The sequence below is a fragment of the Perca fluviatilis genome, chromosome 23 (assembly GCF_010015445.1).
Source record: "Perca fluviatilis chromosome 23, GENO_Pfluv_1.0, whole genome shotgun sequence".
Taxonomy (NCBI): domain Eukaryota; kingdom Metazoa; phylum Chordata; class Actinopteri; order Perciformes; family Percidae; genus Perca; species Perca fluviatilis.
Window position 1 is genome coordinate 8283260 of NC_053134.1, and position 21781 is coordinate 8305040.

General features: G+C 40.7%; 1 protein-coding gene across 1 annotated transcript in view; it reads right to left on the bottom strand.

Annotated features, from left to right (window-relative positions):
• pawr (PRKC, apoptosis, WT1, regulator) overlaps positions 1–21781 on the bottom strand; it is a 72698-nt gene that overhangs the window by 22936 nt on the left and 27981 nt on the right. Inside the window, exon 3 of the mRNA XM_039792437.1 lies at positions 3366–3491. Coding sequence (XP_039648371.1) covers positions 3366–3491 — 126 coding nt within the window. The remainder of the gene's footprint in view (positions 1–3365; positions 3492–21781) is intronic.

Sequence of the window (21781 nt, forward strand, 5' to 3'; positions counted from 1 at the left end):
ACATGACACGAGCCTTACGTGATCGCGCACAGCCCCCACCCCTCCTCCACACAGTTGCTAATAGCCAAGGAGGACACGGAGGATTAAAAAAACATGATGGACTCTTCAGAAGAGGTCATTATCTTCACTCGAGTTTCTGTGTGGGGAAAGTCACCGGACGCCACAATCTTCTGAGAAATACAGAGAGAATTTTGTGGAGCTGATAGTCTTAATTAGCTTTGTAGCAAATTATTTGGCAAAGGCTTGAATGTAACGGACGTTAATTAATATAAATAGTTACGCACTAAAGCTTTAATTAGCACCTTCTTTTTCATGTTTTAAATGATAATCTGTATAAAGTGCAGTGTAGTGTTCCTGGTTTGCTGTGACGTTTTAGTTTCTCACCAACTACCTAGTAAGTACAAGTATTTTTGCAGGTAGCAAAGATAAATATTGGTGTGCTTCAGTTGGCTTATATAACAGTAATCTTTAAAATCTTGAATCAACATAGGTGTGAGTGCGATCGAATATTGTTTCAGGAAACGAGATGAAATCCTGCTGCTCCTGGATAGAAATGCCATGTGATGGGCGGGGAACATTTCCCTGCTGTTCGGACAAGATGCTCTGCATCAGCACCATTTCTTTGGACTGAAAGGTGCTAATTAAAAATGCAAATTAGGTTTGTTAAAAAGTGCTGGATGGCGATTGTTAGCAGAATGTGTTTTCCATGTGAGAGACAGGCAGAAAAAAGACCTGAACTGCTTTGTTGTGGACCTGGCGCCACATTAAATGCAGATGATCCCAAGGAATGTTCCATATGGTTCTGACCGCTGGATCACTGAAACAGGTTTTCTTGTAGGACCTGCATACCAGAGAGAGGAAAGGCCTGATAACCAGGACCACATGCCTGCAGAGGGCCTCTCTCACCAGGCCATCACATATCGGATACATGTGTCCTGTCACACGGAGAAGAGATGTGAGTCCATGCACAAATACAGCACACACACGGAGAGCACACATCACCTCAGTAAGCACATCTAAATGAAACACAGGTCCTCAGAAAGAGATGGAAAATAGATATCATTACAGAATTTAAAACATATGATAAAATATTTGATATCCAAGATCCTTTGTGGAGTTTCCATTATGTCTTCAGCGGCGAACACAGGAGAGTTACAGCTTGTTTTGGTTGGGAAACGCTCTGAGACCTGGGGAGACAGTTTAGAGGCCTGGGTTCTTTTTTTTTAAACTTTTTGTCCAGATATCTTGATACCAGTTTAGAGGCCTGACTGGACGCTGTATATCATAACGGGCCTGACATGGCAATTGCTTGTCTCCCGTTGATAAATGGGGCCCGCGAGGAGCAGCACATTTTTGGAATGCTCCATCTTTACAGATGTCTAACTGACAGCTCTGTAGTAAATCCGCTGACCGTACTGGACCTTTTCAGCTCAGTTTTATATGAGTGACGGTGAGACATCTAATGGTTAGTTTCTGCATAACCACATCTGGTCTGCATTAGGCTTCATGTTGTGATGGTAAGAATAGATTCAGTAGGCATGGATGGACATATTCGGTTTCAAATGATGACTCTCTCTCTCACACTATAAATGAACGCATAGTGGGGAAGCTGCAGAAAACTTATTCGACTGAATTGCTTGTTGTTTGTTTATGCATGCTGCAGACTACCTTAACTAAATAGTCAAATGCTTTGCTTTTTATTTTCTATCCGGGCCCCATCTCAGCAGGTGCTGTCATAATCTTCCTGTTAGTTTGCTGTTTGTGTAGTACACATATTTCATAAACAAGCCCTCGCTTTGCATACTGTAAACAGCCTCAGAAGGTTCCAGCCCAAAACAAAAAAAGCCTGCTGATGCATAACAGCTGATCCATCTGGAACGCAACTCTCAGCTACATCCACAAAGTTGTCAAATCATTTGTATTTTTATTTTTTTATTTCTTTCAAACAACATGTAAATCAGATGGCGTTTTACAGGAATACAAACAGACTGGAGTGCTTTCAGTCTTTACCCAGCTGGATGCTTTTCATATCCTACATGTGCTCAATTTCTAATGGAAAATCACTCTGTGTATTTGAAGTGAGTTTGAAATTGCAAATACCGCACTACTGAATATGAACTATACTATTCTTGAGGAAATAAAGACTCAAATTAGGAGCGTGTCAGTTCTGATTTGGTTTCCTTTTTTCTAACTGGATTATGTCCTCACTCTACAGACGCCTCCTGGACTCATTTGGAGGAAGAGCAGACCGTCTCTGCAGGAGTTCACTTTTATCAAATGAACACAATATTGCTTCTCAAGATTAAAATACTCATTTTGTAAACGTCCCTGATTCCCACTGTTCAGAACCAGACACCTTATACACAAAGCAGATCCTAACACTGGCTTTCAAATATAGTTTGATGAATATGGCTTTTGAGCTGCACAGAGAAACGCTGGGCAGTGTGTGATTTAAAGGATAGTGCTTAGTTACAGAATCTATAATTCTATTGATATTTTGCTACGATTAATCATTCACTTTGTAGGCAATGAAAAAAGCCCAAGCTGACATCTTCAAATTGCTTCTATTGTCAATCTAATGGTCCAAAATTTACAATGATGAGAAAGTGAGAAAAGCAGCAAATTATCATATCGCAGAAGCCTGAGCTAGTGAATATTTGGTATTTATGCACGATAAGACGAATAATTAATTGCTGATCAAAATGTCTTTTCAGTCAATCAGCAATCCTCAATTAATGGACAATTCATCCCAACACTCATATTGTAACAAGCAATATCCATCTCTCTATAAAGCCACATGAACAATACTTGTATTATCAACCAGCTTTAGGAATAAGAAACTTAAACCACCATAGACCTGTGAATAACCATCTCTCCTATTGCTTTAAAAGCATTTAAGCGCAATTCTTTTTGCTTTTTTAACAGATTCCACAGTGATGATGAAATGCCGAGACACCTTTGTGTTTTGCATCACGGCAGCTTTTCACACAAACTCGGCTCCTGAGCCCTCTGGGTATCTCCCTGAGCAACAGTGCCTCTGTTTGGCAGCACCGATGTATCAATCTGTAAAATATTCTGCTTGAGTGATGTGTGGTGGAAAAGTAGAACATCATACAAGTCTGTGGCAGACATTAAAGACTGGAATACACAGGCAGTACTGCAGAGACATCATGTCTCTTCTTTGATTCTGGAAGTCTTTTGTTTTGGCAATGAATGACTTCTCGATCAACTATGTTCATACTGAACCTTCATTGAAATCTCAGACACAACCAAATCTATCTGCATAGATTTATGCAGAGGTTATTGATAAAATATGAATGAATGTGCTGCTCTGTCCTCCTTCCTCCTGTCATGTCAATTCTTACCATTAAGTGGCCGGTGGCAGGTTCAGCTATCATGGACTCGTTCTGGAAAGTGTTGGCCTGAACCAGCTCCTCCTCCTCCCTTCTGTTCTTCTCCCCTGTGTCGTCATCGTCCAGCTCATCCAGGCTCTGAGAGAAGAGGAAGAGAATGATAGATGAGATTAGATCAGCCTTGGGTTGAACGATTACAGTCACAGAGACTATGTTTACATGCACACAAGAAATCAGATTATGGGGAAACCAGATTAAGGCAAGAAGAAGTTTTTACTAATGCCGTATTTGCTACCCATGCAAAAGCATGCAAGAGCTCTGTGGGACTTGCAAATTTATCAGCAAACATTCGTGAAATGGGACGCAGCCACAATTTGCTGTGCTAGAAAATCGCTTTTGTGAAACAGGCCCACGGTTACTCTAAAACCTGTGTTTACATGCAGCTTTTTTCACTAACCAGGCCATATTTTTTTTAACCACGGCTGGTTAATTTGAAGTGCATTTCAAAGATACTTAGTATTTTTTTGTTAGAGAACAGTCTCACGACAAATTATGCCTCAGCTATACTTTCCAAGTTTGAAGTTTTGTCGTGCACATGGGCTCTTGCAATCCTGTTAGAAACTTGCTAGAGAACATGGCCAAGAAATCAGCTTTCTCAGACAGAAATCTTGCTTTGCTAATCAGCTTTCTCTAATCTCTTGCTCTGGTTTGAAGGAATCCAGTTTCTTGTTAACATAAAGTGAAGAAATCAGTTCTCTGAAGAAAGTCGACAATGACTCGGTCACTTCAGTGCATATCGACACACTGACAGATGTGTGGTGACAGGCGAGGTCATTCCCACAATAACAGCGATGTTGACCTCTGGCTCAACACGGCCAGGGTCTCCTCTTAATCCTCTTAAGACATGATCACATTGACTTCCAGCAATCCCTGAAGAGCTGCAGCTTAAACACTACCAAACACTAGATTCTGGACTCTGTAGTCAGGCAACAGGAAGACGGCCTGTATGAGGGCCTTTCACCTCCTGGGGACAGTCAGAGGGGATTTTTGACCAGTGGAATGTCCCTAGAAAACACAATAAAAGACATGTACAAACATACAGAGAGCAAACATCCCTTTGACAGAGGAGTGTGGAGTGAGCTTTCATTCTTTAGAAAGAGATTTTGCACATTGCATGGGAAAACCTCCAACTTCACTCCTCGTAATCTTAGCTCAATTATGATATATGTGCGTGGCCTCAGCTATTTGCATTACTTTACAGTGAACTGTGTTGCGGAGTTACTGGGTTCATCTGTCGGGAGCGGTGAAGATTCATTGCGCAAACAGAGCTCAACCTTAGGATGGATGGTTGGATCGTGACGAGAGAGAGATTGCGGCCAAACTCCCAGAGGGTCACAATGCAAAACCAGTCTTTCCTGTTTCATGCTGCAGGGCGAACAAAAGGTGCCCGCTAAAAAGGCCCTTGAATGGTAAAAATAGCCTTAGAAGGGTAACAAGGAATGCAGTCATTTGCAAGGCCTTTCCTGCCAAACGGTTTATCAGTTGTCCTTTGGGAAAACGCCAACCTCTTTTCTTTCTAATGTGAGCACTTTCCTTCTCCTGGTGTAACTCAGTGCTCACCAGTCCTCTCCATCTTTAACGTGCATGCACACAGGGGCGGACACAATAACAGGAACAAGCCCTGCATTAAATACTACCTTATTTATGTCAGAGAGACCTTTATTTCCATATAGTTTGTGGTGTTCTTGCATTGGATTGCACAATTTTGTACTTAGTTGCACACTTGACATTTCGAGATTAAGACGTTACAATATGAGGGAAATAAAGGGTAGAGGTTTTGGAGATTAAAAAAAACTGAAATTAAACAGAAGTTTATCTGTGTCAACACAAAATGAATTGTGCAGTGACTAACCACTCTGCTATGCACAAACTTGCCTGAAATGTGGAATTGAGATCTCAAAGTTTATTTTGGATAGAGATGCAGCCCGTTTTACCCTCTAGTATTCCAAATTGCTGTGCTTTTCTATATTCCAAATAAAGGGAAAGTGGGATCTGTGTGTGCAACCATATAAGGGATGTTTTTGCTCCTGAATGTATAAAAATGAGACTGTGTATTTTTCTTGCCAATTTCTTACCTTGGACCATGGAAAGAATCAGGGAAGGCGTGGAGGGATGAACAAATGATGTTTGGCTGATGTTTTGAGGATTGTGTTAACATTTAATCATTACAAAGGGTCAAAAACTAATACGTACTAAAAATGTCATCATTTTCTAAGCACAAATAGTGTCAAAGAAACAAAGTACTGTTCTTTAATGTCACGATTTGGCACTTTTAACAGATTATTCTCCTAAAGTTTGTAAATGAAAGCAATGAAAAAATGTGTACTGAAAACACATAACTAACAGATTATTTACATATTCCAAATGAACAGTTTTTTTTTAAACAAATGTTATGTAGTGTATATTTAATGTCTAGTTTGAATACTTGCACATCACCTTTTTAGCTCAGCATTAACCCAGGAAAATCCCATCTGGCTTTTTCTCTCCAAAAATGGTCATTTTAAAGTCTGCTACTCTAAATCTTAATTACAGTTTTGGTTTGCTGGGTGCATGCTACCCTGATGCCACTGATTGATACTACACCAGAACTTTCAGAAAAATCCACAAAACACTTACTGCTGAATTACATGATTATTAATCTCTAGAAATTAAGCCAATAAACATTCATCTATGATTAACTACCCCTTAAAGAGCCATGATTTAGGCTAATACTGTAAAATGCAGCCCAAAGTTTATACACATAAATTGATCAACAAGGATTCCTTTGACGATGATACATGCCAAGTTGAAGAGATTAAAAAAGATGAGCGTGAGCTAAAAGGACCAGCCAGAGTTCCAGAATCATGTCTTACTTCCTGTTTACAGCAGGACCAAGAGTTGGGGGGGTTTACTTTAGTAAAATCCTGGTCTGCTCCAGCCTCGAGACCAATGTCAGTCACTTTGCACATGAAGAATTAAAGAAGCTACATCTGGAGCAGAGCTTCACGGTCTAATAGAATGTCTGTTGTGGTTGGAAACTCTCTTTTTGGGGAGAAGAAGGATAAATAATCTATTCTGAAGCTCCTGGCAGCAAATATCTGCATGCATCAGATTCTTTGTCTGCACAACAGCAGGCAGCGGGCTTTAGTTCCCCTAGTCTGGCATTTGCCTTTTAAAGTGACTGTCAGAGTGATGCTGTCGCTTGGTTCATTTGAGTGAGGGGAGCACATTGTGTGGCAGCACTATAGACCTACAGCATTAGACAGAGTATACGTATACAACAGGTAAGAAATGATGCGCTGCCAAAGGCTGATGTCACCCAAATGTACACTCGACGTTGTTTGGAGGGTACTGAAGAATTTTGCATTTTATGTAAACGGAAACATTTGACATGGACATATGAAGCTATAGAAGAAGTTCAGCCAGGAAGACTATACTTTTAAATCTGTTCTCCTCTATGTTACTGTCAGCTGTGATTTCAATGCCAGTAACAAGTGCCTTAACCCATAAATATTAGTCTTTTTAGACTTCATGTAAACACACTGACTAAGTATATCCTATTTTGTGCTAGCTTACTTTTATGTTTGTCTGGATTCATTATGGTCTGACCAGTTCAAGATAGTGTACTTCCGGACCGGACTGGTTAGCTAAATGTTTGTTTAAACATCTCTGGTTGTAGGTATTTATTATATGGAATTCGGTTTATTTATTTACTGAAAACTGTGATTTAACAGTACATTTAAGGCCGGTAAGGGATTCACAAGGCTGGTAATTTGGGGGAATTTTGTTTATTGTCCAGCCCAACAAAAATGTTCTTGTCAGAAAACCTATTTGAGATCCAATATGAACATCCATGCTGCCTTGTCACCCTGCCAGTGCCCTGTCCACTTAGTCTACAGATTTATCTGTAAACAAGAAAAGGGCACCTCGGCCGGAGGCATACTCTCATACAGCAGGCTTAATGACTTGTGTGTATTAATCACCTGCCGCATCACAGTGTCTTCATTAAGATGATCTATTAGAGAAGAGAGACGCTTGCACACTGATGCCCACTGTCATTTAACCAGGACTTCCAGTCACAGGCACAGCGCTGCGTTCAGGTATGGCAGAGATCAAAGAGAGGACATCCACCCCGGAGCTGCTGGCTGATTAATGGGACACTACAGGCTGCCAGGGTCAGTGTTAGGTCCAGGAGGGCTGTGCCATCTCTGAGCAGGAGTGAGACATCATTTGACAGCTTCAAAAAGGTGTGACTGGAGCTCCACTGATCTGTGGCCAAAAATATTCCATTTAATCCTGTATGGAAAACTAATATGTTCTGTCACCTGCTGTGACCTTTATCCAAAAGTATTCTTTAATCAAAATATCATAAAGATGGTACTGGTATGTCTGAGCGAAAGGTAGAAGTGGAAGGTTCCCCATTTTAATCAAAATATCATCAAGATGGTAGTGGTATGTCTGAGCGAAAGGTAGAAGTGGAAGGTTATTTTAGCATGCTAAAATGGCAAGTGTGCTCTGCTTTTCTCAAACAAACTTTGCTCAACTTTTATTTAACCAGTAGGCTCTCCTGAGATCAAAATATCAAGTTGAGGCCAAAATGGCAGCATACTTATGTTACAGGGAGAAGAGTAATTAAAAGTAAAAAACTAAAGAATAACCACCATTCCATTCAAGATTTATCACCATAGTCAGTCTAGTTTTCTTTTCTTCTCTTTCCAAAATCTGATGCCTTTTCATTTGATTTAAGTCCCACAAATTACACAACCGAGTGCTTTGTTGAAGGGTTGTTTGGGGACAGAGTCGAGTCAAACAGCATACAAGCTATTCTCAAGAATCAGAGCTTGTATTGGCCACAAAGCCCTGGGTTGCTTTCTTTAAATCATGTGTTTATCAAGTAAAAGCCTTGCAATTTTTGGCTTTGAACTTGAAGTCAGCTTGACCCTCATTTTCACCTCAAAAGGAGTTTGCTTTACACGGGGTTGCAATAAAAAAAGAGCCAAACAAACAACAGGGGTCCGGCAGTGAGTGTTGACCCAGAGATAGCAGCATCAGCATTCCTCTGGATGTGTCAGATGGAGCAGAGGCCTGAGGGCAGGCCGGTCAGACTCAGCAGGGCTGGTCAGAGATCTTCGATTGTCTGAAAAAACTTTAATACATGAGTGGGAAACAGCCCTTTGTACACTTTAAGTTTGCCAAAGTTGTTCTCTGGTCTATAACCTCCACAGTAGGTTGGAACAGAGCAGCAGTTTTCGGCCAGGCTCGTTAAGAGTTCACTCAGTATAAATGGGACTTTACACTCCAACACCGCAGACCTCCACAGAAAACCACACGGCCCCTACTCAGTCCCCTGCTCAGTCCCCTGCTCAGAGATGTCAGGCTTGGCAAGAAAGCTGAAACTAGAGCGGACCACCGATACATCAGCAGAGATATCAGTGTCCGCATGCATGTTGGCAGATATGCAAAAAGAAGTCGCAAGGCAGAAAACGGCAGTAAAGTAAAACAAGTTTTATTGGCAACATCTGCATGTAGCAAATATCAAGGTTTTCCGTGTCAGTAACTGTCAGTCATTCTCCCAATGCCTTCAAACTGCTTGCTGTATGGCTAACTGAGCTCTTCAAAATGGATCACAACACAGTGAAGTGTATGACAGGCCAGTGGAAAGACCTTAAATAACCCTCTTCCCTGCTTTAAACAGGCTTACTGCAGCCCCACGCTGGGCATCTGACCCTCAGCAGAACATAATAGTCTTGTGACTGTGACCCCTCGGCACGCACAAACCGACAGGCTTTAAGAGTAACGGTAGTTTACCAAGCTTTGTTATTAACACCACTGCCGCTGTAGGAGCTCTACCTAGCTAGTTAATCCAATGAATCACCATATCAATCTGAAAAACAGCAGTATTTTGCCTGTCAACCTCAGGTGCAAAGCAGGCATTATCAATTCAAACCAGCATCCAGCTGTGGAGGGGTCCTTAAGTGCTTATTGAAGGCGTTAAAATCAAGAGGCAGGTGAAGTTAAAAGCTGCACGAAAGCGACACCGAGTCAAACAGTAAAATGAAGGGTTACATGACGGGAAGTGTAAAACTGTAAAACATTGCTAATGGATGACATTAACTGATTCTAAATTAATACCAACAAAGCATTCAAGATCATGGAAAATTGTGTAATTACATGGTTTTGCCTTGGATGCCTGATAAATATTTAGCTAGCGGTTAAATTTATGCATAACAGATTGGTTTTACATAACTGCGGAGAAAATGCCAAATCTGCTTTTCAAATGACTTAGGATGCCATTTCTGCTTCGCAAGATAAAAACCACCACCTCCATTGCTGCCAGAATTAGGGGTTTTAAAACTTTATAAAGTGGTACATGTGCCTAAATGTAGGTTATGAATATGCATCCACGGGACCTAACTAAGGCAAAAACGTACAAAATTAAGATCTAAATAAGGGCAATTTACCAGTGTGTGAGTGTTACATGTACTGTAAGTCAAACACATTTGCTTTTGGTTCATAAATCCAGAAGAATGCCTGTTTCTGTGTTTTGTACTCTGTTTCCTCCAGGTATAAACATTGTCATCCCAGGAAATTGAAAACATGCTTAACTCTCCTGTCCTGTTGTGCTGGAGGTCTTTATCTTTTTGTGCATTTGCTCGAGCCCTCATAAACACTGCCGACTTGCTTCTGAATGGAGATGCAGCTTGTAGTTCCAGCCCCATTAGCAAGTCTGCCATAGTGTTTGACCGCAGAAAAGACCGACCAGCACGAATGGGTCACCAAAATAGAAACTTGTAAAAAGGGATATTAACAGTTCAATACTAAATTGAGGATATGTTTAGGAGGAAATCAATAGCTTAAGGGGTTTAAAGAAATATGATGGTTAGCGAATACAGCATTTAAATGGGAATTTTGATGAATAAGGTTGTTACCCGCAGAGTAACACAAATGTTCAGCCATCCTGACATGGCCATACTGACAGTGATCCTCGTAATACTTGGGATTGAGTAATAACTGCATCATCCCTCAGTGAGGACAAGAGCTTTAAGCTGTCTAGAGAGAGGTAAAATAGTTTCAACATCTGTTGTGTCCCGACCACAGACCTGGATGGCTGTAACTCAAGCCAGATAGAGATGGCGGGGGCAGGCTGGTGGTGACTGCTGTTAGAGCGTTTATCCCAGCAACCTCTCCTGAGTGCTGCGTCCCGGTAATGAATCCTGTTCCTGCAAACCCGCAGTAATAACGGAGTCCCTGCTGTGTGCCGTACGGAGGCTGCGGGGGGAAGTGGTTCTGTGTTTTGTCTAACCCCTAATCTTGTTTTTGCCCCGGTGCTGGCATGCGCACTTCTTCTTCCTTCCTGTCCTGATGTTGTTTTGCAAAGCGCGGCACAAAAGATAAAATCACCAGTCCTATTAATCTGACGCAAAGCGGTGGTGTTCCAACACTTTCACCATACATGCTACATGTTTCTAGCAACACCTGTGAACCACTGACTTACCCTCTTGTTTTACATCCCATCCTCCAAAGGCAGGTAGGGTTTAGAAAAAACAAGCAAGCAGCTTGGGGGTGGCAGTAGCTCAGTCAATAGGGAGTTGGGTTTGGAACTAGAGGGTTGCTGGTTCAAGTCCCCATACGGACCAAAAGTATGTTGGTGGACTGGTAGGTGCCAGTTCACCGAACCCCCAACTGCTCGGGGCGCCTTTCCATGGGCAGCTCCGTAGATATCTATGGGCAGCTCCCTCACTCTGACATATCTCCATTTAGTGCATGTATGTGTAATTCATGCCTGTGTGTAATAACAACAGAGTGAAAACATTGTAATTTACCCTTGCGGGGATTATTAAAGTATAAATTATTATTATCATTAAAATTATACAACGAAGAGAAATGAATAAGCCAGGAGGCAAAAATGCACAGATACAGCATCCAACATCCTGGTGCTTTCGTGTGTCACACTTAAGCCTCTATTCTCTTTCTGCTCCTCCATAGTCTGGCTATTTAGGTTTTTACATAAAAAAAAAGCTATCTAATAAAAGCCATAAAATGCCAAAAAGAACAAAGAATACTGTTTTGTATTTCAAAAAAATTCAAGCATGTATCCATTTACTGTATTTTGAACATTTCCCAGCGTGGGATCCAAAAAGTTGATCCAATCTTAAAACATAGTTTAACAGTGAAAAAAGTATTCAATCAGGACATCATGTACTTTAACTGAGGTGTTCAGTGTCTTCTTACAGCAGGAAAAATAACACATAGTACATGGGCACATAGAACCGGTATAACTTGTAAACCGGTTCTGCAGCCTCCAATTCTCCACAATCTTGCTCCTTGGAATGTCTGCTATCTCGTCACGTGTACAGCCGATCCTCACCCTGGCCCACGGCACGATGCCGAATGCGTTGTTTAACATCTGGTGTCCCAGAGCATTCTTCTATTTTACCCACAAAGCCTCTTGAGTGTGTTGGCCCTGGTCTACCTGGCATGGACTGAACTCGTCCATTTGACAGAGGAGAAACAAGCCCAGCACTTAGACGGAGAGCTATTGTGTAAGCAGAGCCTCCTCACGATGGACACCCTCACAAAGAGAAGAGATGGCTCGGGCCATTGTGGAGCTCTGACACTCGAGGAGCAGAAATCCGTCTCTGCCTCTCTGTTGATTGGGTTTATCTAATGAGAACGAGAGCTGAGTGCCATTCAGTGCTCGCTGCCTTTCTCCTAGGCTATCGTGGTTTTTGGCTGCCGACGCTGGGTTTTCTTGGCCGAAGGCTGGTGCTTATTCAGAGCTCCAACAACTCTGGGACTATTCAGGTTTCATAGACCTATCAAAAGAACCACAGACATGCTGGGCAGGAGTGAAGCCAGGTCGAAAGCATCCAGGAAGCTACAAAAGTGGAAGCAGTAACCACAGTGCAAACGGCTTTCACACATTGTCGAATAGCTCAATGATTACACTGCCCAACGTGCTCAAAAATGGAGAAAGTTACCTTTTTTAAAAGCAAAAATCACCCATCTATCCTATTCACTAGAGTACAACACAATACATAATCATGTTCAGGGCTTGACAGGATGTTTTAGAACTTTCAAAGCTGGCAAGAAGGCAAAAGCTGATGATACAAACCAGGAGCGATAATGGCCCTGTGCAATTACACTGCATGCTCCAATGTTCAAAACATTATTCATTCCATGCAAGTCCCCCGGTTTGCTCTATCGCTGTCTCTGACACAAACGGTTCGTATGAAATAGATTTCTCTATAAAAAAGTGACTCGTCTTCACAAATAAGCCAAAACAAAAATGAACAATGTTACACCAATTCCAGCCTGTTAACTCTTAATAGAGTGAATTACAACCAGCAGTATATTTCCTTCCTGATTTGCTGCATTTGTATTTCAAAATGAGTTGCTGTGTCCTCTTATAGACCTCTCTAAAGATTCATTTTTTTGGATGCACTTTTGTATCTCATCACTGTTTAGCCAAGTTTCTGTATCCCTATTATTTGGGTTTAGCTATATTGGCATTGGTAGTCGTGTGGGTATTCAGCGATGTTTTTCCATTTTCACTTCACAGTTAATTGCTTTACCAATTCTGATTACAAAATAATAATATGACAGCTTCACGCTTGTTTACAAAAGTGGACTATTCTTTATAGGAAGTAAGGAATACCAACAAGGGCCGACAAGGCTAACCAGACTGAAGGAAATGCTTGACAGGGATTGAAATCTGGTGGTCCAGGGAATTTTAAACTAGGACATTTTAAATTCAACATATGTTGGATTTCTCGCTATGTTAGGTATTGTGTCAGGTTCTCAGTTGGAGACGGTTCCCAGTTGTCAGGAATTGCACAACATTATTAGGGATTTAATTTTCACTAAACGATTCCTGACATTGAGGTTTGAACTCACTGAGCTTCTGTCTCGAGGCTCAATGCTGATTATGCGTCATTATGTGTCAACACACATGTAGAGTGGTTGAGGTTTTCTTTGGTGATTACATCGATATTAATGGTTTGGTTTTGTTAGTAGTATGATGCCACCCAGTCACCTTGCATCTTTGCCTTCTTTACATCAAGGGCCACAATGGAAATACGTCCCGGACATTGTGTTGTACTTGACATTTTTGAAGTTATGTGTGTTAGGATGTCCTTTATCACTAAACTAAAATAAAAAACTGAACTAAAATATCCTCATACTCCTTGTCCTATCATGACAAGTATTTCCTGCAGCTGCTGTAAGAATGCAGTGCTTTTGATGACCCAAATTATTGCATTATGCACCAGAAGCAGCTAATGCCTACATGCCCAACTTAAGAGTGGTGTGTGGCAAAGTAGAGAGTATATTTTTCTTAGTTTTTTTTTTTTACCAAAAATAAGCCCTAAGATGCCTACAACATGCCGGTGTGGAATAATAGAGACTCTTCTGCACAGCACAAAAGACCATAACTGAGACAGCCTGTACCTGCTGAGAGAATGATTATGCAGACAGCTGTTGCGAGAACAAGAAGTGGCTTTGCCCTCAGTTTGTGTGTGTGTGTGTGTGTGTGTGTGTGTGTGTGTGTGTGTGTGTGTGTGTGCGTGCGTGCGTGCGTGTGTGCATGCGTGCGTGCAGCTGGAGAGCAGTAGCAGCCCGAGGGCACCTGATGGCAGTGCTTAACCATCCTGTTTCCCAACCAGCACCTGAACAACACACCTGGCAGTAAAAGGTTTGCAGTTGTGTCACATCTCCTGGCAAACGCCGGTGCTTCCATCATGGAGTCTCACAGGAGAAAGATCAAAACCTGTCCTGGAAAACATCCAAGTGGCTGAATGGTCTGTACGCATGTGCAGGTCCACGTATGTCATAGTTTAAGTTTGGGCCAAAATGATCTCAAGTGGTCTTATTTTTTCTTGCTCTTTTATATTATAACAGTATTGTCCCCTCCCACTTGGTATAATCCTTCACCTTTGCAACCTTCTCACAGCTCGCACCTCTACAACTTTTGGTGGCATTGCCAAACAGGCTCAAACCAGAATAAACCTCGGTAACTGAACTTATTAGGCAGTTTAATGGACAATAAAATCAGCTGGACCAGGGATTAGTGGCTGTAACTTTGTTGTTTTTGTTCTTATGTCCATTAAACTGATAATTCCCAATCTTGTTTTATTGTTGTTATTGTTATGTCCAAGCTTGGTATTAAAGCAAATTTTTGATACAGGAAACGTCTGGCACCAATTTAAAACAAATTTGCCAGTAATTCCTATAGGAGGTACATACTTGAGCCGGAAGGGAATGTTGTCTCTTTCAAAACCGAGGCCAAATTTAGCATTCAATCAAATACCACACAAAAACACTGCGGTCCTCTCAAGATGCCAGAGCGCTTTGGTATTGCAGTTTGCTCAGAGCCTTGATCCAGTCATTAGTGTAGAATGGCTTGCAAAGCAAAGGTTTCCTCCTGAGATTGTTTCCTTTTTTGTCATTTTAAAAGGGTCTGGCCTTTTGGAAAGGAATTTCTGAGCCTAAATCACCGCCTAATTAAAGATACAGTGTCTTGCAGAAACAAAACAAATACCTCTGGCAAGCAGCACGCCCTGCAGCTTCGGAGCCGGTCACAATTCAATTATTTTAGACGATGCGTCTCGTTAGGACTGTCTCTTAAAAATCTAATTTAGCAATGGGATTAGGCTGCATTATGGGAAATACATTTGTATTCTTTGTCTTGTTAGGTCTTTTGTATTTTCCACGACATGTTTCCTTCTTTAAAAAGAAAACAAAAAACGAAAGGTAAAGTTTTCCCTTGTTGTCAAGGAATGGACATTTTCATAGCTGTAATCATTTTAACAGAAAAATGCTTCACGCATATGGTGCCGTTCGTAGACATAAAAAGACAAACTGACACAACTGTGTCTGTGAATTTACAATTTCCTGATAACTGATACCATCAGAAAACCAACTCCCTTCCACTTTACAACAACTGAATCCTTCATAATTTATAGTGTACCCTCTGTTGTTTGTTTATATACCTTTTATTGTGGGAGGAAAATCAATCACAAGATATGACATTTCATTGGATTACTAGAGGAATTTGCCGCTATAATGGTACAGTAAGAGTGAATACAACCACACAGGGCTGGACTGGGGTAAAACAAAATCAGCCATGGACTTTTGAGACCTCGACCAGCCCACCACAATCGGACGGACACCAACCGTCCTTGCAGTCCCCTTCAACACATGAACATACGAGCAGGGTTCAAAATTAGCACCACCTACTAGCCAAATGCTGGTAAAATATGTAAATGGATGGTAGATTTGCTTAACTCACCAGCCCCCCCCAAAAAAGTAAAATTTTAACATTCTCTAACCATTTAGCTGGTGAACAAAAAGTTAATGTTGAACCCTGCATAGCAGCCCCTAATACTCTCACTTAGCTGAGTGGTAGGCTAAGTAAGAGAGCGTGATAATGTACTCACGGAGTCAAAAAGGCTGCCTGGCTCTTGATGGTAAGATGGCTAAAGGTTAAGGGTGGAGCATGGCTGTCATCAAGATGCCTTGTATAACATTAGTTAACAAGTGATAAGTCTGTAAGTTAGGCTAAAGCTGCATTAGCCATCATGTGATCTCTCTCTTATCTGTGGGCTGGTCAGTCAAAGATCAAGGATGTGAATGGCCAGCATTCACATGAAAGACACACAAGTGGGCCAATCATGTGACCTCTCTTATCTCTAAGGGCCGATCAAAAAGAAAAGTTTTCGACCGGAGCGCAGCCCATTCAGCACACGCAAATAGACCGGCCCACCGGGAAATCTCCCGGTACTCCCGATGGCCAATCCATGCCTGCAAGCACATCTAACAATATTAAGGTCTCCTTCCACGTTTTCAATTTTGCTTCAAGTTCCAAAAAAAGTTTTTGCACACCCAAATCTATCACCATGCATTTTTAATTACACAGGAGAGCCACATGCACAGATGGTTTGGCTATGTCTAACTCTGGTCAGAATATTATTCTAATTTATAGAGTCTTGACAAAAAGGGGGGTGGGTAAATAGTGGCTTTGGCGTATTGCTACTGGCACAGGTGAAGATGAATATCAACCAGGAAGTCACAAGGCTTTATCTTATGTCACAACAATAGCGAGGTTGACAACAGAATTATAAAGATCACGTTACAAAGTATTCTGCATACACACGCTGACATTCAGGTTAGTGTCGAGCCAGTTACATTGTTTTGCTGGAGCCTTCTACATTGGGACTCCTACTGTGCCAACACAGGGATCTCATTTAAATGAATGAATGCACTGTATTTTCTTTTTTTGGGGGGGGGCTTCACTGTAGGGCTGAATTTCAATTCGAAATCGCAATTTGAAAGAATCATGAAGGCTGCAATTAATCGAATGTGCAATATTTAGTTGAATGTTTGGTGTAACATTTGGGTTAACATTTTTTATTATCATATTTGCTGTTTTTTATAAGATAAATGCTGGAATAATGTTACATGTCAGTTGGAAAGCTGGTGATATCACGCTGAAAATTCATATCTATGTTCCTCGCATAAAGATATAGAGCAGTTTTGATGGTGTCTCATGTTATAATGTTCCATGACATGTTTAATCTGTTACACAGACAATATTGAACTTTAGCTAAACTTAAAAAAATAACAATCGCAAATTGTTTAGCCCTACTTCAGTGCTAATCCTCATCTGAATATAGCCCAAGGCCAGGAGTATTGGTATATTGAGCAAAACTAGATACATATTGAACCAAAATACATTACATACTCTGTACTGCACACTTATTTTACTATATATGTTATATTGTGTGGAAGTTTGGGGAAATACCTACAAAAGCAACTTACAAATATTTGCACATTGCAAAAAAGAGCAATCAGGATAATAAATCCCATTGGGTATTATGAGCACACTAATCATCTGTTTTTTGATTCACATTTGCTGAAATTTATGGACATTGTTGCATTTAAAACTGCACAATTTATGTTTTACGTTAAAGAAAATTATTTACCATGTAACATACACGTAATGTTTAATGAAAGAGATGGGGGATATCATCTAAGAGGACATTGTATGTTCAAACAACCTCTTGTGCGAACTGCTGTTTAAAGCATGTGTTTTTCAGTTTGTGGGGTGACCTTATGGAATGGACTGAACAATGACATCAAACAGAGCCATAATATCGTTCAGTTCAAAAATATATTAAAGAAATCATTACTTGACCAATACATAAAAGAATAGACCGAAACACAGGAATGGTACCATTAAATTGTAATGTAAAGGTATTGTTGTAAATGTATTGTTGTATATTGTTGTAAGTTATTGTAAGACCTGAAAAATGGTATGCTGGTATATGTATGGTATGGTATATCTATTTGCTTTGTAATAATATGATTTTGTGAAATAGGGGCAGGACCAAATAAGCTATTTTCTTCCGCCTGCTCCTTCTCGAACTAATCCTTTTTTATTTTAAATTCTGACTGTTTGCGTTTTATTTTGTGGTTTTAATTTTAATTTTTTTTTTCTTTGGCAACATTGTTGATTGTTCGAGATAAATAATAAAATAAAATGAAATGAAGTTGATCACTAGTAGGTGTATCTCTGGTAGGATGTGTGCCTTTAGTATATTGCCTTACCCATGTGCCATAAACCCACATGCAAAAACAAAATCCAAGAAGTGCATCAAACCCATGCCAAACCCAAATTTTGCTTGATATTAAATCACATAAATGTGGAATGAAAGAGGATGCCACATTTTAAATGCCTCTTAATGCCAGGTCTTTAGCTCCCATTTGTGCCTCATACTGCATGACAACCTGCGTGGCTGAACCCATATGTGGAATTCACAGTTGAGCCCAGTTATAGCCCAAAGGAGTACCTCTCTTTCAAACAAACAGCAGACTGAGTACCATCTACCTACCGCACAGCGCAGCAAGAGAGGGACCTCTGGGACTATTTTAGTTATGATTGACACGGCTTAGAAAGAAAAACAATGAGTGGAAAACACAGGGAATGCTTCTATTTAAAGCCCACGTCTGCCAGCCTGTTCTCCATGCAATACCATTTCCCTTTTCATTTCTCTTCATGATGTCTCCTGTTGAGAGAAGGACCATTTCAGATGTAAGAGAGGCAAACTGGATGATGGATAAACCAAAAATGAACTTACAATCTAAATAAATGGGGGTGACACCCTCAAAGTTCTTTCTCATGAATGGTATGAGTGGTGAAATAAGATGTTCAACTGGGATGCGTCTTTCAGTGTCTATGTTTGACAGCTGTACACATGTTGTGAGTTTGCAAGCCAGGCAATAGCGTCGCCTCAACAACACATTCCCAAACCATTTGGTACCATTTAAGACCAACAGTCTTTGTCAACCAAGACAATTACAGAGTGTTCACAAGGACTTGATTCATTTATCTTGGTTGTAAAAGTTATGTCAACTTGAGCTAAAGGCAGGTGGCATGTGGATAAAGTCAACTTGAACCATTAAAAAAAAAAAATGGCACAATAGCTTGACGTAGCTCAACAGATGTGATGCAATGAAATGAGATACTAATAATCTGTATGTCTGTACCTGTATTCACAGTTAAAAAGGGGCCATTTTTCAAAACTTCATAACAAGTGCATTTTGCTGGAGATACTTCCGTACTTTTACTTGATTACATGCCGTACTCTGGATACTTCTTTCCCACTGCTTTCCTTGTACTTTGTCTTTATAATTGTTATGAGCATTTATAAAAACGCTGTTACAAACCCAGTTATGCCTCTGCATGACTCAGAAACTAGCTTTTTTCCTAAAAAACGGTTATTTTCTTAACCCCTTCCCTGATTAAGGAAACCAGGTTTCTTGTTTACCACATATAGTTCATTACTAAGTGGAGGATTTGAAAGCTCACTAACCAGCACTCAGAGCAACAGGACTTTGGCAGGATTCCTGTGAGTTGAGAATAACCATTTGCAGGACAAAAGCAACAAAAATACATGAGAAATTACACCCAAGAACAAGGGCAGAAGTTTTTTTTTTTTTTTTTAAATATGAAAATTAATAGCCACAGTAGTGATGGTGCGTGTGAGTGCGAGTCTCTACTTCTGGAGGAAAGGATAATCAGTCAGCAGTGAGCGGCGAGCCAGGTTCCAATATCAGAGGAATTTCAATAAACTGCGAGTTGATCCCCAGAGCCACGGCAGTGGGACACTCATCGAGTTTCTGTGGGTTTGCTTTGGCAGGTTACACCACATTCTCTCCAGAGTCGGCTCTTCTCGCCAGGAGAGATGAGTAGCAGACACTTAGGAAAATAACCTCTCTCTCTCCCCCCCCACCGTGCAGCTGCCGAACATGAAAATTACATCTGGTGGAACGATTTAACTTGTGTGGCCACTGACCACTCGGGCCAAACCGGACTCTCCTATTGCAGATGTCCGTGTGAGTAGAGTAAAAATATTAAGTACTTCCTCCAGACCAAGAGATCTAAACCTAGAAGATACTGTAGTGTTGACTTTGCACTGAGAGTAATTCGTTGTGCGAGATTAATATGACAAGACAGGCTGCCGGTCCCTGAACAGAACCAGTGTTCAATAAGTGAAGAGATATTATCTAAGGCCTCACAATAAACAGACTTAGACACCAGTCTCATTTCACTGGCAGGTACAGTCTTATCTTACTTCAACAGACACATATCAAAACACGAGACAACATAGATACTGCAGAGATGAAAGGGAGTTACTTTACTTGTGCACTGTTGGGCTTGCTCTGCATGCCATACCCCTAGGCTGAGGACAAACAAAGGATGTTTTGCCACGACATGCATTTACAGTAACCAGCTCCAGATATAACACAAAACAAACATGTTCGCTCATCTTCTGTGTTCTGATGCTCGGTTGTTAGTTAGGGACGATAAAGGGGCTGATAAAGTAGCCCTGCGGCGGAGCATATGGTCTGAACTCCATTAAAATCTGTTAAATCCCAAACTACATACATACTACGTATATTTTCCTGTTATATATTTTTTTTTTGTGCAGTTTTCAGGATTGCGTTCCAAAAAGGTTGGTTTCATAACTGTTTTACATCATGTTTTGTCTGCTATTATCTGCTTCAATCTCTCTTAATATCTCTTGTCTCTTCTCCCACTATGGGCCTGTCATGTACAGTATATGTAGTTGGATCGATAAGATACTTTATTCATCCCGAGGGAAATTGTGGGCATCCAGTAGCTTAGACAACCATAACACAACAAACACATACACACATATCTCACATACATAAAAATCACTCACAGAAATTTAAAGAGATGTATATGTGTAGTATATAGCCCCTTTCACACGTGCACTGCAAACGTGAAATAATCTAGACATTACCCCACGGAGCTGTATGCGAGAAACCAAATCAGTTGGACTGGACATTAAAATGGCATTTACCCTGCCAGCTCCTTAGTACAAAGTCTGTGTAACGTCCTATTGAGCCCACGTTTGAATAGAGCCGCTCATTGTCTTAAGAATTCACAGCGAACCAGTGGGCGTCTTGATGACGTTTCTATCGGCTCGCGCAAAACCAGAAGTAAAAGAACATCCGAGGGTGAAGAAGTAGGGTGATGTACTCGAAGACGCCACCGAAAATGTATAACTGGAGAGATGATGAGATTCGCGAAATTCTGTCGCTAAGGGCTGGCGCTGAAATTATCAGACAAATGCAAGGAACGGCAAGAGACTCGGTTGTTTATGACCAAATGTTAAACCAGCTATGTAACCGCGGTGTAATTCGTGCAATGTCCTGTCTCTGCATGCTCTACCCAGTATTTTCAGTGAGAATGTGTCTAACACTGACAACCTAACCTTAACCCTGAGTTCATATAAGAAACGGCTTAAAGCAATGTACAAAACATCAAACTGGTCATTTCCTGTATCAAATTATGTAATCTTTCGAGAAAAAAAACTTTTTCACACATTCTTTTTTTATGGTTATGCAAGCACTTGGCTACATTTCTGCTTTCAGTTTTTATTATTTATTTTAACCTAAAGACTAAAATAAAGATTTTGAAAAACAATTACTGCTTAGTGTGAAGGAATTCACATATGTCATGGTTTTGCACAAACAGGAAACATGTACAGTACATGCTTTAATTTTTAGTTAGTTTTTAGTTTTTGTGCTCTGATGTTCCTGGAGTGGTCTCACCACAGCCCACAATTTGTTTTAATTTTGTCCAGCAGAAGCTTCACCTATTCCAAAAAAATTGTGACTTTAGTATGCACACTGACATCTTTGAGTAAATTTAAATTTGTTGACTCAAAACCTGCTCAGAATTCCTAGGACGTCTGGAATTGAGAGACAGCAAAAGCTTCCTGCCCAAAATAAACACCATTACTGGAAGCTCTTCAACAATGAGTGTGTGGGGGGGATTTGCTAAAGGCAGAAGAAGCTGG